A 19,186-nucleotide genomic window follows, 5' to 3' on the forward strand; every position below is an offset into this window, starting at 1 on the left:
TGTTTATCTGATTATTATGTTCACGACCGCCTTCACAACTAATAACTTTCCGAGAGAGTCTCTTATGGTTCCTAATCTGCGCCGGCAGCTCGGTGAGCCATATGTTCTTTGATTATGGGAGGCGATGTGTAAGAATGCTGTCAGCCGGCTGTGTGGTGTTATCTGAGGCAGACACAGTAGGTCAAGGCTCAGCACAGAGGGCCGACACATGGTAATGAACTTATCTTATTAAATATGCATCAAATCAAATACCTTCCAGGAACTAACTGTGGAGCATAGACACGATTTTCAGGAATTATGGGAACAGTCATTTCCTATTAGGTCTTCGTGAAATGAGGAGTGACCTGTCTGATCAACGGACTGACCTCATGTCGAGATAGTTCCTCCTGATTCTGCAAGGGGAACTTCGCAGATTACTTTAGTGACCGTATCAACTTAAATGAATCTGGGTGTATGGGGATGTAACCTTGGTAGAATATCCTCCCTCTGACACCAGTGTTCCAAATCTATTAAATTAATCAAAGACAATGGTGTCAATGAGGGCTGTGGTTTTGAAATTAGAGCCTCGGTGCGTATGTTATTATGTCACTCATAACTACATTAGGAAGGGACAAAAGAGTGAGTGTTTGCCAGGTGTTGAATCATCCTAAACTAAGTTGTCTCCACGGTTGATGGACAATTCGTAGTATATTTCCTAGAGTTTTACTCCTCTTACTTCTGGCGTATTATTTCTTAAAGAAACATTTTATTCAAATGGTTTTAAACAGGGAATCCCATTTAGACCAAAGCGTCTTTCAAGCAAGCCCTGCACACAACCGTATAAATTCACAATATTTACAATTTTAACTCAATAAAACATGCAATTTAAGAAAAGTAACTTACAAAACACAATCATGAAAATCAAACACTTTCCTCGGTGAAAAAGTAATCAACCAGTAGTCTGAACTGCCCTATCCGTACCAAAACCTCCAACCTTAGAGAGTTCTGGAGATTATTCCACAAGTAAGGTACAAAAAAACTAAATGCAGATCTACCTAAATCAGTGGAGACCGAAGGGATCTCCAGAGTTAACCATCCCTGTGATCGGGTCTGGTGACTCATATGTCTGTAATTTAATTAACAATGAAGTAAGGTAATGGCAGAAGTTTGCACAAGAGGGCATTATAAACAAAAAGAGAGCGGTGCATTTAACTACAAGCTTTAAGAGAGGGCCAGCCTACGGTCTGATACAGAATGCAGTGATGTGTACTGAACCTGTCACCCGTAATAAAGCATAGTGTGCTATGATAAACTGCGTCCATGTCACGTCCTGACCAGTAAAGGGGTTTTTTGTCATTGTAGTATGGTCAGGGCGTGGCAGGGGGTGTTTGTTTTGTGTTTTGGGGTTTTCTGTCTAGGGGATTTTGATTCTAGTTTTCATTTTCTATGTTCTGTTTTCCAGGTTTGGCCGAGTGTGGTTTCCAATCAGAGGCCGGTGTCTTTCGTTGTCTCTGATTGGAAGCCATACTTAGGCAGCCTGTTTTCCTTTGGGTTTTGTGGGTGGTTGTTTTTCGTACAGTGCTTGTGTCCTTACGGAACTGTTGTTTGGCGTTAGTTTATATTTTGTTTAAGTGTTCTCTTATAATAAATAAAGAAGATGAGCATGATACCCGCTGTGCCTTGGTCTAGCTTTTACGACGCACCTGACAGTCCAATGGCTTCAATAAATACAGTGGCAGCTGCATTAATACAGACGATATCACCATAGTCTAAAGCCGAACAAATGTCAACTGAATGATATGTTTTCTGCTAGTTAATTAAAAGCATGCCCTATTCCTATAAAGGAAGTCCGTTTTGATTCTCAACTTTTTGAAAAATAGCTTTTCATCAGTCCAGATGCCCAGATATGTATAAGGGGTGACATGATCAATGTGGGCACCATCCAATGTACATATGCATAAATCATCAGATACATTTCACACTTTTTGGAAAATAACATTTACTTCGTTTTAATTGCGTTAGGTACCAATTTCAGTTCAACAAAATCTTTCTATAAATCAAAAAAGCCAGATTGTTGTTCTGAAAGAGCCTTCACAACAGTATCGTCCGCATACAAGTGGAGATTACAAATTCTTACAGACAAAATAATAATTGTTTATAAAGATATAAAAAAAGTACAGGGCCCAAATCGACCCTTGTGGGACACCTTTAGTAATATCAATGAAACCTTACTTGACACTATTAGAAGATACACATTGTATCCTGTCTGTCAGGTAGTTTTCAAACCAAAAGCAGGCTGCCAGACCCAGGCCAATTTCAGACAGTCTATGAATTAATAATGAGTGGTCAACAGTGTTGAAAGCCTTCTACAGGTCTATTAAAAGGGCAGCACATTGCTGCCTTCTGTCCATGCAATTTACAATGTAATTCAACACAAAAGAAGCAGCAGAGAAAGTGCTGTGACCTGACCTGAAAACATAATGATGAACACTTAGAATACATTATGAAGCTAGAAAATATCTAAGCTGAGTGTTTATTAACAACGTAAAAAATGACGCTGGGTAACACAGTTTAGAGATCGGGCAATAATTATTTATGTCCAAGGGGTCACCACCTTTGGAGAGGGAGCACAAGGGTAATTCAGGTGTAAATTATATAAATGATTGCTCAATTTATGATTGGCATTGAACACATTCAGGTGATTCCCATTTGTATGGCTCTGTGATAGAATCCATTGTTCACTCTAAATTAGTTAATATATTGCCAAAGTTTGGTTAAAAGGATTTGCCGATCTCTAATTTATTTGGAAAGGAGCCTAAAAGAACAATAGTATTTTACTGGGTTTTGTTGAATCCAATATTTGAATTGCTTAACTGGGTCAATGATTGGGCCTAAATAGCCCAAATGGTCTTATATTCTTAACTGCCTGAGGCATTCAGGTGCTGTTGGAGTGGACTCAATTGGATAATGTAGAGCACTTATGCTGAAGTGTGTTAAGTTCAACGGAAATGTACTGTTTGTCTGTGAAGGGTTCTGAGCTAATACAGGAATATCTTCAGTACTCTAGATTTTGACTTTGGCAGTTGTGAGTGGTTGAAGTTGTGTCATTGATACATTCTATCTGAATTCAGAAGAAAACATGGGTTGGCTATTCAAGGTTATTTCAATGCACTATTGTACATTGTATAAACATATCACGATAACTAAATTAAATTATACTGTGCTACTACTAGCCCATGAATGGATCAACACTGTAAAGCATCTCTTATCGTGGATGATATAAAAGCAGGGTTAGACTGTGTTTCATGCATTAGTTGATGTGAATATCGGACTGTGATAATTGGAGAAATGGGAGACAAACTCTCTGTTGACACTGGTTTGATATGTTTTGTGTTGTTGTGGTTGACACTGGTTGTGGTTGACACTGGTCTGATATGCCACGGTTTACTAAGCCCGCATTCAATTGTACACATCCTGTTAAGATCACAGAACAGCAAATAGCTCATCTGACGGACCTGTTTGGGACTTCCTAAAAACAAGCCACTTCGATACAAGTGACTTTTCGTAGCCGATTAAGAGAGCATTTTCGCTCCTAACCCTTTCCCTAACCTTAACCTAATTCTCCTAACCTGCTATGTTAATTATCCTAACCTGCTACGAAAAAGTCTAGCTTTATAGAAGTTGCATTTTTTTTTTACTGAATTTCATTTTGTTTTTTGTTTTTTTAGGAAGAAGGCTACAACTACACCCTATTTCCAAGATAGTGCCCACGGGGCGCTGGTCAAAAGTAGTGCACTTTGTAGGGAATAGGGTGTCATTTGGATGCGCAATACAAGATTGTATTCCATTGTGTAATTGGAATGATTGGGAATGTAGTGGGACAGGTAATGGCATCTATTCATCAAGCTGTTTTCATGTGGCACTCTGCTAAATCAAAAAGAGGCCTCCTCAACTAAATTGTGATCTCCCTTTTATGAAAAAAGAGGTGAAATCTACTTCTCGTTTTATAAATTATGTCACAATCTTTTTAAGGTATAGTTTCTCTATTCCATCAGAGGTAATAGCCACCTGCTACATAGCCTACAGTGTAGTGCACGCAAACCAGAAAACATGAAAAGGTTGTACCTTGGCATGTTTCCTTTAACAGGCAATTATCAAGAGCTTTTGAGACTATATCAGGAGGCAACATGTATACAGTGATGCTTGCTGAAAAGCAAACTCCTGCTAGGCACTTTGTTATGTAAAAAAATATCCTGGATAAAGCAGAAATGAGAGTAAAATAGACACATTCAGGCATGCAAGATCAAATTGAATCTCCTACAACCAGATAAGCACTTCACCACACTTGGAATTCTAAACCATCACCAATAGCTCAAATGACATTTAAATGAAAATACACTGGAAACAATAAAATACAGACATACAGTATCTAGATAATATCATATTGGGACAAATTAAATATTAAATTGCACAGGAGCTGGATTATTTGTTCTTAACCTCTGGAGGTTTTCATTCTAAGGGGTGAAAGCTGTCAAATTACGGTCTGCAGCAAGGGGAACAATCTTCTGTGGCAGCTGGTTGTCAAAGCTGAAGAGAACTCTGATCTCTGGAGATCTACAGTAGCTGTGTGACTGCGTTCCAAAAGGCACCCTGTTCCCTAAATTATGCACTACTTTTCATCAGACCCCTATGGGCCCTGGTCAAAAGTAGTAGACTATATATGCAGCATGAGAGTGGGTGAAGGGAAGAAAGAGATCTGGGCTTGAAGGGATCGTTTGGACCATAGTGTTTTGTATGGGCAGTCCAGACACTGATTTGAAAACTCTCTCTATCTGTCTCTATCCATCATGCATGTCATTGGAGATGCAATACAAGGTTGCCTCTGTAGATTACTTGTTTTGATGTATTCTGGGGAATATGAATGTGAATTGTTATGGCATGATTATAAGATCATCCGTAGTCATTTATTTCCATACTCTGTGATACTCAAGGTGACATTTTGACGGTGCCAAACATACAAAAATTACTATTTAAAAATGAGTTTCTCTTTTATACTCAAGCATTGTTTTCTGTGTTTTGTGTAAATGGAGTCCAGTGTTGTGTAAATGGTATCCACTCCCATTATTCAACAGGTGAATCATTGAAATATAGGATACAGAAAGGATTTAATGTTTCTTTCTGATTTCTCTCTTCCAGGTGATGAGCTCCATTAATCGTTGAGCGTGACAGGCAAACTAACCAGGCCAGAGGCTCCTCATCTTGGCTGCATCCAGTCCACTCTCCCCTACACGGATTCAACTCTCTGGTTCTTACAGTTGTTGATCTGGCTTTCCGTCTGTGGGACTTTACCTTGGAGACCTCAACCTCACAGACCGCCAATGCTTACAAGGAACTGCCTGCTGCTGTTCCTTTGGTTTGTCTTCGACAAAGGTTCCCTGTCTTTAGTACGCCCGCCAGGTCCACCACTGAGCAGGAGCAGACTGGGAAAGGAGAATCCAAGGAGCCTGGCGGGCTCGATGAGGAATGGGGCATCTGGGTTTCAGAGAGTCAAGAGGGGATGGGTGTGGAACCAGTTCTTTGTGCTGGAGGAGTACATGGGGTCAGACCCACAGTATGTGGGCAAGGTAAGGATGTTATACTTTGTGTTATTTATATCATGGGAGTGTTTCATAAATCATGTAGCTAGCAGGTTAGGAGGAATTGAACCAGTGTTAAATGGAGGGAGAAGTAGAAATATGATGAGAGCGAGGAAGAAGAGAACGCAAAGAGAGGGAGGACTGGGAAACTGGTCAGAATTGAAGGAATGAAAGAATGATGGATGGCGCTAAATACAGGGAAATTCTTGAGGGAAACCTGTTTCAGTTTTCCAGAGATTTGAGACTGGGATGGAGGTTCAGCTTCCAGCAGGACAATGACCCTAAGCTTACTGCTGAAGCAACACTCAAGTAGTTTAAGGGGAAACACTTAAAGATTGCTGTACACCAGCGGAACCCATCCAACTTGAAGGGGCTGGAGCAGTTTTGCCTTGAAGAATGGGCAAAAATCCCAGTGGCTAGATGTGCCAAGCTTATAGAGACATAACCCAAGAGACTTGCAGCTGTAATTGCTGTAAAAGGTGACTTTGGCGGGGTGAATAGTTTTGCATGCTCAAGTGTTCAGTTTTTTGGTCTTATTTCTTGTTTGTTTCACAATAAAACATATTTTGAATCTTCTAAGTGGTAGACATGTTATTTAAATCAAATGATACAACCCCCCCAAAATATATTTTATTTCCAGGTTGTTAGGCAACAAAATAGGAAACATTCCAAAGGGGGTGAATACCTGCGCAAGCCACTGTATATACAAAGATAACCAATACCGAATTGATGTGCAGATGTGCAGGAGTATGAGGTAATTGAGGTAGATACAGTGCCTTTGTAAAGTATTCAGACCCCTTGACATGTTCCACATTTTGTTAGGTTATAGCTGGGCCACTCAAGGACATTCGGAGACTTGTCCCGAAGCCACTACTGCGTTGTCTTGGCTGTGTGCTTAGGTTCGTTGTCCTGTTGGAAGGTGAACCTTTGCACCAGTCTGACATCCTGAGTGCTCTGGAGCAGGTTTTCATCAAGGATCTCTCTGTACTGTGTTCCGTTCATCTTTCCCTCGATCCTGACTAGTGTCCAGTTCCTGCCGCTGAAAAACATCTCCTTAGCATGATGCTGCCACCACCATGCTTCACCATAAGAATGGTGCCAGGTTTCCTCCAGACGTGACGCTAGACATTCAGGCCATAGAGTTCAATATTGGTTTCGTCAGACCAGAGAATCTTGTGTCACATGGTCTGAGAGTCTTTATGTGCCTTTTTGGCTAAATCCAAGCGGGCTTTCATGTACCTTTTAATGAGGAGTGGCTTCTGTCTGGCCACTCTACCATAAAGGCCTGATTGGTGGAGTGCTGCAGAGATGCTTGTCCTTCTGGAAGGTTCTCCCATCTCCACAGAGGAACTCTAGAGCTCTGGCAGAGTGACCATTAGGTTCTTGGTAACCTCCCTGACCAAGACCCATCTCCCCCGATTGCTCAGTTTGGCTGGGCAGCCAGCTCAAGGAAGAGTCTTGGTGCTTCCAAACTTCTTCCATTTAAGAATGATGGAGGCCACTGTGTTCTTGAGGACTTTCAATGCTGCAGACATATTTTGGTACCCTTCCCCAAATCTATGCCTCAACACAATCCTGTCTCGGAGTTCTACGTACAATTATTTTGACCTCATGGCTTAGTTTTTGCTCTGACAGATGGATATAGACAGGTGTTTGCCTTTCCAAGTCATGTCCAATCAATTGAATTTACCACAGGTTGTCTCAAATTAAGTTGTAGAATGGAAGCTGGAAGCAACTGTGCTCAATTTTGAGGCTCATACCAAAGGGTCTGAATACTTTTTTATATATTTTTTATATATATATATTTTCAGAAAATTCTAAAAACCTGTGTTCGCTTTGTCATTATGGGGTATTGTGTGTAGATTTCTGAGGATTTGAGTTTATGTAATCCCATTTAGAATAAGGCTATAACTTAACAAAATGTGGAAAAGTCAAGGCGTCTGAATACTTTCCAAAGGCAATGTATGTACTGTCGTGACGTGACTTGCATTAATGTGATGACTGTTATTTATCTTATCAACTAACTATGTTTAATTGTCACTCAATGAAATTAATCATGAAACAAATAACTCATTAGGAATTTATGGACACCACAGGAAAATTTGTTTAATGAGTTACCATCTCCCAAATAAAACTCTAAAGATATATAGATTTATCTGACATCAATAACAGTCACTCATTAATCATTACCTCAAATCAGTCTCATTCTGAATGTTGCTGACCTCTTGAATCAACAAATATTAACACAGAATACACATACACACTTACATGAGATAAAAGTTCCTAGTGGACTGACACGATATGACGGCTTGTTACACAATGGAAAGGGAGTGGGGAAAGATAAAGAGAGGGAGAAACAAAGATAGATAACACTTGGATACATTTCGAAACTACGCTCACAGAAATCAGAATAATTAGCACCCTAACCACCGCCCATTCGGACAAGAAATGCAACGTATATAAACTCAGCAAAAAAAGAAACATCCCTTTTTCAGGACCGTCTTTCAGATATAATTTGTAAAAATCGAAATAACTTCACAGATCTTCATTGTAAAGGGTTTAAACTCTGTTTCCCATGTTTGTTCAATGAACCATAAACAATTAATGAACACGCACCTGTGGAATGGTTGTTAAGACACTAACAGCTTACAGATGGTAGGCAATAAAGGTCACAGTTATGAAAACTTAGGACACTAAAGAGGCCTTTCTACTGCGTCTGAAAAACACCAAAAGAAAGATGCCCAGGGTCCCTGCTCATCTGCGTGAACGTGCCTTAGGCATGCTGCAAGGAGGCATGAGGACTGCAGATGTGGCCAGGGCAATAAATTGCAATGTCCATACTGTGAGACGCCTAGGACAGCGCAACAGGGAGACAGGAAGGACAGCTGATCATCCTTGCAGTGGCAGACCACGTGTAACAACACCTGCACAGGATCTGTACATCCAAACATCACACCTGTGGGACAGGTACAGAATGGCAACAACAACTGCCCAAGTTACACCAGGAATGCACAATCCCTCCATCAGTGCTCAGGCTGTCCGCAATAGGCTGAGATAGGCCAGACTGAGGGCTTATAGGCCTGTTGTAAGGCAGGTCCTCACCGGACATCACCGGTAACAACGTCGCCTATGGGCACAAACCCACCGTCGCTGGACCAGACAGGAATGTCAAAAAGTGCTTTTCACTGACGAGTTAGAATTTTGGCTCGCCAGGGGTGATGGTCGGATTCGCGTTTATCGTCGAGGGAATGAGCGTTACACCGAGGCCGGTACTCTAGAGCGGGATCGATTTGGAGGTGGTGGGTCCGTCATGGTCTGGGGCGGTGTGTCACAGCATCATCGGACTGAGCTTGTTGTCATTGCAGGCAATCTCAACGCTGTGCATTATAGGGAAGACATCCTCCTCCCTCATGTGGTATCCTTCCTACAGGCTCATCCTGACATGACCCTTCAGCATGACAATGCCACCAGCCATACTGCTCATTCTGTGCGTGATTTCCTGCAAGACAGGAATGTCAGTGTTCTGCCATGGCCAGCGAAAAGCCCGGATCTCAATCACATTGAACACGACTGGGACCTGTTGGATCGGAGGGTAAGGGCTAGAGCCATTCCCCCCAGAAATGTCCAGGAACTTGCAGGTGCGTTGGTGGAAGAGTGGGGTAACATCTCACAGCAAGAACTGGCAAATCTGGTGCAGTCAATGATGAGATACACTGCAGTACTTAATGCAGCTGGTGGCCACACCAAATACTGACTGTTACTTTTGACCCCCCCTTTGTTCAGGGACACATTACTCCATTTCTGTTAGTCACATGTCTGTAACTTGTTCAGTTTATGTTTCAGTTGTTGAATCTTATGTTCATACAAATATTTACACATGTTAAGTTTGCTAAAAAGGAACGCTGTTGACAGTGAGATGACCTTTCTTTTTTTTGCTGAGTTTATTTACGTGTAGATGTCTTTTTTTCTCCTCTCTCTGTTGAACAAATCAACCCTTCTATGGGGACAGGGTGGTTGTAGTTCATGCTTCGGTGTAAGGCTTGGCTTGTCCACCAGAGGTCACAATGTCCTTCTTAGTTGAGCTTCTCTGATAGTGGAGATTTCAGATAGAACAGGCTAATATGCACCAGTGATTGTCTGAGATGGGATTTCTTCCTTCCCATCTTGTGTCTTTAGTCAAAGTTCTAGGACCACTTTTACATGCAAAGCTGTAAGATGTGAATGTTTCTGGTCTCGTAGAGGAGGTTATCTTCTCACCTCATATTGGGTTTCAGAGTTTCCAACCATTTTGTAATGTTCAGCTCACACTGTCTGCTGGTCTCACCATTTCAAACATGTGGACTACCTTCTCACGTTTTCTGGTTTGATTGTAAATTTCGTTAGCAAGGCTTTTTATCCTCAGGTAAAAAGGGGCGTTCTATCACGCCGACACAATGTCTGTGCTCCTTTGGTGCATAGTTACTTACTAGCAAAAAGATTATATGACAAACAATTCTCATCAGAAGACGAAAATCACATTCCTATCCTCACCAAAATACTCTCATACTTAATCATAGATGTAAACTTATGTACACTTTCCGAGTTGGTTATTTCATTATACCATCCTTAACCTCTCTTGGGTAGGGGGCAGTATTTTCACATCTGGATGAAAAGCGTGCCTAAAGTAAACTGCCTGTTACTCAGGCCCAGAAGCTAGGATATGCATATAATTGGTAGATTTGGATAGAAAACACTGTAACGTTTCCAAAACTGTTAAAATAATGTCTGTGAGTATAACAGAACTGGCAGGCAAAACAAGGCAAGGACAAACCACCCCCCCCCCAAAGAAATTCAGCCTACCACTATTTTCAATGCCTGTCACTTTTATTATAAGGCGAAGTCCTCCCAGATTGCAGTTTCTATGGCTTCCACTAGATGTCAACAGTCTTTAGAAAGAGGTTCAGGCTGGTTTTTGGAAAAATGAGCCAGAAATTGAAGTTTTTCTAGGTGGCTCCCATTTTGGCTGCAGTGTTTCCAAGAGCATGAATGAGAGTGCGTTCTTTGGTATTTTTCTCCGGTAAAGATAATATTATATTATTAATATATTATTGTTTATTTATGTATTAGGGTACCTAAGGTTTGATTATAAACGTTGTTTGACTTGTTTGGAAAAGTTTATTAGGAACGTTTGGGATTCATTTTGTATACATTTTGATTGAGGGAAACTTGCGTGGATTATTGACTGAAGCACGCCAGCGAAACTGAGTTTTTATGGATATAAAGAAGGACATTATCGAACAAAAGGACCATTTGTGATGTAACTGGGACCTTTTGGAGTGCCAACAGAAGAAGATCATCAAGGTTAAGGCATTTATTATATCGCTATTTCTGACTTTCGTGTCGCACCTGCCTGGTTGAAATATGTTTTTCATGTTTTTTTTTATGCGGGGCGCTGTCCTCAGATAATCGCATGGTGTGCTTTCGCCGTAAAGCCTTTTTGAAATCTGACACAGCAGCTGGATTAACAAGAAGTTAAGCTTTATTTTGATGTGTTACACTTGTGACTTTATGAAAGTTAAATATTTATAATTCTGTAGTTTGTATTTCGCGCTCTGCAATTTCATCGGATGTTGGCCACATGGGACGCTACCGTCCCACCTGCCCATACGAAGTTGATGATATCACAAAATAATAAACAATATGACATGATTATTCATTAGATCCCCACTGACCATTCTTAACATTCGGATGTCAGAAATAATGTTACAATGTTTACTTTTTGGAGAAAAAAGTCTCTCTCTACACAAAGCACATTCTGGTCTCAATACTAGAAGGTGAAAAGACCCTTTTGCAGCTGACAATTTATGATCAGGTGTTAAGGTGTCAAAACCGGCCCAAATTCCCCCTCTCCTTTCCTGTGGGAGAGAGGGTGAGGGGGTCTGGCTATCTGTCAGCTATTTTCCAAGCTGATCCAAGGCCGTAGATCCTCAGCAAAGAGAGAGTCATGGCAGTGCATATAGGTAGGGATAAAGTGACTAGGCAACAGGATAGATAATAAACAGTAGCAGTGGCACATGAGGGGTAGAAGCTGTTCAGGGTCCTATTGGTTCCAGACTTGGTTCATCGGTACAGCTTGCTGTGCAGTAGCAGAGAGAACAGTATATGACTTGGGTGGCTGGAGTCTTTGACAATTTTTAGGTCCTTCCTCTGACACCACCTAGTAGAGAGGTGCTAGGTGGCAGGGAGCTTGGCCTCATCGATGCACTGGGCTGTACGCACTACCTTCTGTAGCGCCTTGAGGTCGCATGCCAAGCAACTGCAATACAAAGCTGTGATGAAGCCAGCCACGATGCTCTCAATGATGCACCTGTAGAACCTTTTGAAGATCTGAGGGCCCATGCCAAATCTTTTCAGCCTCTTGAGGGAGAAAAGGAGTTGTAGTGCCTTCTTCACGACTGTGTTGGTGTGTGGGGACCATGTTAATAATTCCTTAGTGATGTGGACACTGTTGAATGGGGGCGTGCTCGGCCCTCCATTTCCTATAGTCCATGATCAGCTCCTTTTTCTTGTTGACGTTGAGGGAGAGGTTGTTGACCTGGCACCACACTGCAAGACCACTGACCTCCTCCCTATAGGCTCTCATCATCATCAAGGCCAACCACCATTGTATCGTCAGCAAACTTAATGGTCGTGTGGAGTCGTGCATGGCCATGCAGTCATGGGTGAACAGGGAGTACAGGAGGGAACTACACTGCCATTCAAAATGTTGGTGTCACTTAGAAATGTCCTTGTTTTTGAAAGAAAATAAAACATTTGTTCATTAAAATAACATCAAATAGATCAGAAATACAGTGTATACATTGTTAATGTACATGTCCTCTTGCTCAGTTGTGCACCGGGGCCTCCCACTCTTCTTTCTATTCTGGTTAGAGCCAGTTTGCGCTGTTCTGTGAAGGGAGTAGTACACTGCGTTGTACGAGATCTTCAGTTTCTTGGCAATTTCTTGCATGGAATAGCCTTAATTTCTGAGAACAAGAATAGACTGGAATTTCAGAAGAAAGTTCTTTGTTTCTGGACATTTTGAGCCTGTAATCAAACCCACAAATGCTGACGCTCCAGATACTCAACTAGTCTAAAGAAGGCCAGTTTCATTGCCTCTTTAATCAGACCAACGGTTTCCAGCTGTGCTAACATAATTGCAAAAGGGTTTTCTAATAACCGATTGGCCTTTTAAAATGATAAACTTGGATTAGCTAACACAACGTGCCATTGGAACATAGGAGTGATGGTTGCTCATAATGGACCTATGTACGCCTATGTAGATATTCCATAAAATATCTGCCGTTTCCAGCTACAATTGTCATTTACAACACTGTATTTCTGATCAATTTGATGTTATTTTAATGGACAAAACATTAGTTTATTTTTCTTAAAAAAATAAATTTCTAAGTGACCTCAAACTTTTCAACGGCAGTGTAAGTGTTGAGGGTCAGCGTGTTAAGGGTCAGCGTGGTGGATGTGTTGTTGCCTACCCTCACCACCTGTGGGCGTCCCAAAAAACATTAATGTGTTGAAAATCCCAATATGTTTGCATAGTCAACTTACACACAGCTCTGACAAACACACTTACCCCACCAGACATGCCACCAGGGGTCTTTCTCAGTCCCCAAATCTAGGACAAATTCAAGAAAGCGTGCAGTATTATATAGAGCAATTATTGCATGGAACTCCGTTCTATCTCATATTGCTCAAGTGAACAGCAAACCTGGTTTCAAAAACAGATAAAGCAACACCTTACGGCACAACACCTCTCCCTTATTTGACCTAGATAGTTTGTGTGTATGTATTGATAGTAGGCTACGTGTGCCTTTCGTCCTTGAGCTGTTTTCTATTAATGTTCTTTATTATCTCATCTTTCATTATGTAATGTTTCATGTTTTGTGTGGACCCCAGGAAGAGTAGCTGCTGCTTTTGCAACAGCTAATGGGGATCCTAATAAAATACCAAATACCAAAATACCATCAGCATGTACAGGAGCCAGTTGCGCTGGGAGGGAGGTGTTCAGTCCCAGGGTCTTGAGCTAGTGATGAGCTTGGAGGGCGCTATGGTGTTGAATGCTGAGCTATAGTCAATGAACAACATTCTCACATAGGTGTTACTCTTGTCCAGGTGGGAGAGGGAAGTGTGGAGTCCAATAGAGATTGTAGAAACATCTGTAGAAACAGTGTGTCAATTGGAGTGGTCCAGGGTGTCTGGGATGATGGTGTTGATGTGAGCCATGATTAGCCTTTCAAAGCATTTCATGGCTATAAACCTGTCATTTAGACAGGTTACCTTGGCGTTCTTGGGCACAGGGACTATGGTGGTTTGCTTAAAACATGTACTGTAGGTATTATAGACTGCAGCAATGAGAGGTGAAAATATCAGTGAAGACACTTGCTAGCTGGTCAGCACATGCTCTGAGTACACGTCCTTGTAATCTGGCTGTCCCTGTTAAACTGTTTTTACTCACATCGGCTACGGGTAGCCAGATCACACAGTCACCCGAAACAGCTGGTGCTCTCATGCATGGTTCAATGTTGCTTGCCTCGAAGTGAGCATAGAAGGAATTTAGCTTGTCTGGTAGGCTTGTGTCACTGGGAAGCTCGCGGCTGGGTTTCCCTTTGTCATCTGTGATAGTTTGCAAGCCCTGCAACATCCGATGAGCATCAGAACCAGCGTAGTTGGATTCGATCTTAGTCCTGTATTGACGTTTTGACTGTTGGATGGCTCATCGGAGGTAGTAGTGGGATTTCTAATAAGTGTCCGGATTAGTGTCCCCCTCCTTGAAAGTGGCAGCTTTAGCCTTTAGCTCAATGGAGATATTGCCAGTAATTCATGGCTTCTGGTTGGGATATGTACGTACTGTCACTGTGGGGACGACGTCGTTGGTGCACTTAGTAATGAAGCCGGTGACCGACGTGGTTAACACCTTAATGTAATCAAAGGGATCCTGTAACATATTCTAGTCTGTGCTAGCCAAACAGTCCTGTCGTGTAGCATCCCCTTAATCGGACCACTTCCATTTTGAGAGGGTCACTGGTATTTCAAGTTTGAATTTTTGCTTGTAAACAGGAATCAGGAGGATAGATTTATGGTCAGATTTGCCAAAATGGAGTGCGAGGTAGAGCTTTATATGTGTTTCTGTGTGTTGAGTAAAGGTGATCTAGAGTTTTTTTGCCACCATTTGCACAGGTGACATGCTGGTAATAATGAGGGATGACAGATTTCAGTTTCCCTGCATTAAAATCACTGGCTACCAGGAGCACCGCCTCTGGATGTGCATTTTATTGTTTGCTTATGGCCCTATACAGCTCGTTGAGTGTGGTCTTAGTGCCAGCATCGGTTTGTGGTGTTAAATAGACAACTACGAAAAATATAGATAAAAACTCTCTTGGTCTGCTGTTTATCATGAGGATGTTCAACTCAGGCGAGCAAAACTTTGAGACTACCTTAAAACGTCTTATGGGCAGGTGGGACGGTAGCGTCCCACCTGGCCAACATCTGGTGAAGTTGCAGAGTGCCAAAATCAAAATAGAGAAATAGTCAAATTAAACATTCATAAAAATACAAGTGTTATTCATCGGCTTAAAGATTAACTTCCTGTTAATCCAGCCGCTGTGTCAGATTTCAAAAAGGCTTTACGGCGAAAGCATACCATGCGATTATCTGAGGACAGCGCCTCGCTTACAAAAGCATATAACATTTTACAACCAAGTAAAGGAATTACAAAAGTCAGAAATAGCGATAAAATTAATCACTTACCTTTGATGATCTTCATATGGTTGCAGTCACAATAGTCCCTGTTACACAATAGCTGTTCGTTTTGTTCGATAAAGTCCCTCTTTATGTCCCAAAAACTCTGTTTTGTTGGCGCGTTTTGTTCTGTAATCTACTGGCTCAAAAGCGGTCACGACATGCAGACGAATACATCCTAATAGTAGCAGTAAAATTCGTGGAAACATGTCAAACGATGTTTATAATTAATTCTCAGATTGTCAATTGTCTAAACAATCGATAATATTTAAACCGGACAATAGCGTCTTCAATAGAAAGGAAAAACAACGAACAGCGAGCAAACGGACACGCGCACAAACTAGCTCTGGTTCATTCTAGAGTCCACTGAAAGAATGGTCTCATTTTCCTAATTTTTCAGAATACAAGACTGTTGACATCTAGTGGAAGCCATAGGAACTGCAATCTGGGTCATAACCATTTAGATGCTGTATAGGTATTCAATTGAAAAGTACCCAAAAATATACAATTTCCTGGATGGATTTTCCTCAGGTATTCGCCTGCCATATCAGTTCAGTTAATATCACAGACATTATTTTAACCTGTAGGGGCTAGGGGGCAGTATTTACACGGCCGAATAAAAAAACGTACCCGATTTAAACTGATTACTACTCTTGCCCAGAAATGAGAATATGCATATAATTAGTAGATTTGATAGAAAACACTCTAAAGTTTCTAAAACTGTTTGAATGTTGTCTGTGAGTATAACAGAACTCATATGGCAGGCCAAAACCTGAGAAGATTCCATACAGGAAGTGCCCTGTCTGACAATTTGTTGTCCTTCAGTTGCATCTCTATCGAAAATACAGTATCTCTGCTGTAACGTGACATTTTCTAAGGCTTCCATTGGCTCTCAGAAGGCGCCAGAAAGTGTAATGGGGTGTCTGCTGTCTATGGGCGAAAAACAGCAGGAGAATTTGTGAGTAGTCAGCCTGGGAACAGTGACACTGGAGATGCGCGTTCATGAGAATTCTCCATTTTTTTCTTTCAGCCTTTGAATGAATACAACTTTGCCCGGTTGGAATATTATCGCTATTTTACGAGAAAAATTGCATAAAAATTGATTTTAAACAGCGTTTGACATGCTTCGAAGTACGGTAATGGAATATTTTGAAGTTTTTTGGCACGAAATGCCCTCGCGCGTCACCCTTCGGATAGTGACCTGAACCCACGAACAAAATGGAGGTATTTGTATACAACTATGGATTATTTGGAACCAAAACAACATTTGTTGTTGAGTAGAAGTCCTGGGAGTGCATTCTGACGAAGAACAGCAAAGGTAATCCAATTTTTCTAATAGTAAATCTAAGTTTGGTGAGGGTCAAACTTGGTGGGTGTCAAAATAGCTAGCCGTGATTGCCGGGCTATGTACTCAGAATATTGGAAAATGTGCTTTTGACGAAAAGCTATTTTAAAATCTGACACCGCGATTGCATAAAGGGGTTCTGTATCTATAATTCTTAAAATAATTGTTATGTATTTTGTGAACGTTAATCAGGAGTAATTTAGTAAATTCACCGGAAGTTTTCGGTGGGTATGCTAGTACTGAACAACACATGCTAATGTAAAAAGCTGGTTTTTGATATAAATATGAACTTGATTGAACAAAACATGCATGTATTGTATAACATAATGTCCTAGGAGTGTCATCTGATGAAGATCATCAAAGGTTAGTGCTGCATTTAGCTGTGGTTTTGGTTTTTGTGACATGTATGCTTGCTTTGAAAATGGGTGTCTGATTATTTCTGGCTGGGTACTCTGCTGACATAATCTAATGTTTTGCTTTCGTTGTAAAGCCTTTTTGAAATCGGACAGTGTGGTTAGATTAAAGAGAGTCTTGTCTTTAACCTCTCTGGGCTACTGAACAGCCAGTTGAATCCCGTGGCGCATTATTCAAATACCTTAGAAATGCTATTACTTCAATTTCTCAAACATATGACTATTTTACAGCATTTTAAAGACAAGACTCCCACAATTGTTCCATGTTCCCAAGAAAGCTAAGGTAACTGAAGTAAATGACTATCACCCCATTGCACTCACTTCTGTCATCATGAAGTGCTTTGAGAGACTAGTCAAGGATCATATCACCTCCACCCTACCTGATAACCTAAACCCACTCCAATTTGCTTACCGCCCCAACCCCAATAGGTCCACTGACGATGCAATCGCTATCACGCTGCACACTGCCCTGTCCCACCTGGACAAGAGGAATACCTATGTAAGAATGCTGTTCATTGACTACAGCTCAGCATTTAACACCATAGTACCCTCCAAACTCGTCATTAAGCTAGAGACCCTGGTTCTCGACCCCACCTTGTGTAACTGTGTCCTGGACTTTCTGACGGGCCGTCCTCAGGTGGTGAAGGTAGGAAACAATATCTCCACCCTGCTGATCCTCAACACTGGGGCCCCACAAAAGGGTGCGTTCTCAGCCCTCTCCTGTACTCCCTGTTCACCCATGACTGCGTGGCCATGCAAGCTTCCAACTCAATCATCAAGTTTGCAGACGACACTACAGTGGTAGGCCTGATTACCAACAACAACGAGATGACATACAGGGAGGAGGTGAGGGCCCTGGAGTGTGGTTTCAGGAAAATAACCGCTCACTCAATGTCAACAAAACAAAGGACATGATCATGGACTACAGGAAACAGCAGAGGAAGCACCCCCATCCACATTGACAATTGCACCGCCCTCAATCGCAAGGATCTCCAGAGGGTAATGCGGTCTGCACAATGCATCACCGGGGGCAAACTACCTTCCCTCCAGGACACCTACAGCACCCGATGTCACAGGAAGGCCAAAAAGATCATCAAGGACAACAACCACCCGAGCCACTGTCTGTTCAACCCGCTATCATCCAGAAGGCGAGGTCAGTACAGGTGCATCAAAGCTGGGACCGAGAGACTGAAAAACTGCTTCTATCTCAAGACCATTAGACTGTTAAACAGCCATCGCTAACATAGAGAGGCTGCCTATGCCGCATGCCATCGCTCATCCATATATTTATATGTACATATTCTATTGATCCCTTTACATTTATGTGTATTTGTGTGTATAAGGTAGTTGTTGTGAATTTGTTAGATTGCTTGTTAGATGTTACTTCATAGTCAGAACTATTTATTTATTTGTATTTATTTCACCTTCATTTAACCAGGTAGGCAAGCTGAGAACAAGTTCTCATTTACAATTGCGACCTGGCCAAGATAAAGCAAAGCAGTTCGACACATACAACAACACAGAGTTACACATGGAGTAAAACAAACATACAGTCAAAAATACAGTAGAAAAATAAGTCTATATACAATGTGAGCAAATGACGTGAGATAAGGGTGGTAAAGGCAAAAAAGGCCATGGTGGCAAAGTAAATACAATATAGCAAGTAAAACACTGGAATGGTAGATTTGTAGTGGAAGAAAGTGCAAAGTAGAAATAGAAATAATGGGGTGCAAAGGAGCAAAATAAATAAATAAATACAGTAGGGGAAGCGGTAGTTGTTTGGGCTAAATAATAGATGGGCTATGTACAGGTGCAGTGATCTGTGAGCTGCTCTGACAGTTGGTGCTTAAAGCTAGTGAGGGAGATAAGTGTTTCCAGTTTCAGAGATTTTTGTAGTTCGTTCCAGTCATTGGCAGCAGAGAACTGGAAGGAGAGATGGCCAAAGGAGGAATTGGCTTTGGGGGTGACCAGAGAGATATACCTGCTGGAGCACGTGCTACATGTGGGTGCTGCTACGGTGACTAGTGAGCTGAGATAAA

General features: G+C 41.6%; 1 protein-coding gene across 1 annotated transcript in view; it reads left to right on the forward strand.

The window, feature by feature from the left end:
- LOC115195871 (cadherin-12-like) overlaps nucleotides 1-19,186 on the forward strand; it is a 203,963-nt gene that overhangs the window by 87,023 nt on the left and 97,754 nt on the right. The window contains exon 2 of the mRNA XM_029756192.1: nucleotides 5,176-5,603. Within this exon, the coding sequence (XP_029612052.1) occupies nucleotides 5,358-5,603 (246 nt within the window). The 5' untranslated portion in view covers nucleotides 5,176-5,357. The remainder of the gene's footprint in view (nucleotides 1-5,175; nucleotides 5,604-19,186) is intronic.

Source organism: Salmo trutta, chromosome 6 (assembly GCF_901001165.1).
Source record: "Salmo trutta chromosome 6, fSalTru1.1, whole genome shotgun sequence".
NCBI classification, from domain to species: domain Eukaryota; kingdom Metazoa; phylum Chordata; class Actinopteri; order Salmoniformes; family Salmonidae; genus Salmo; species Salmo trutta.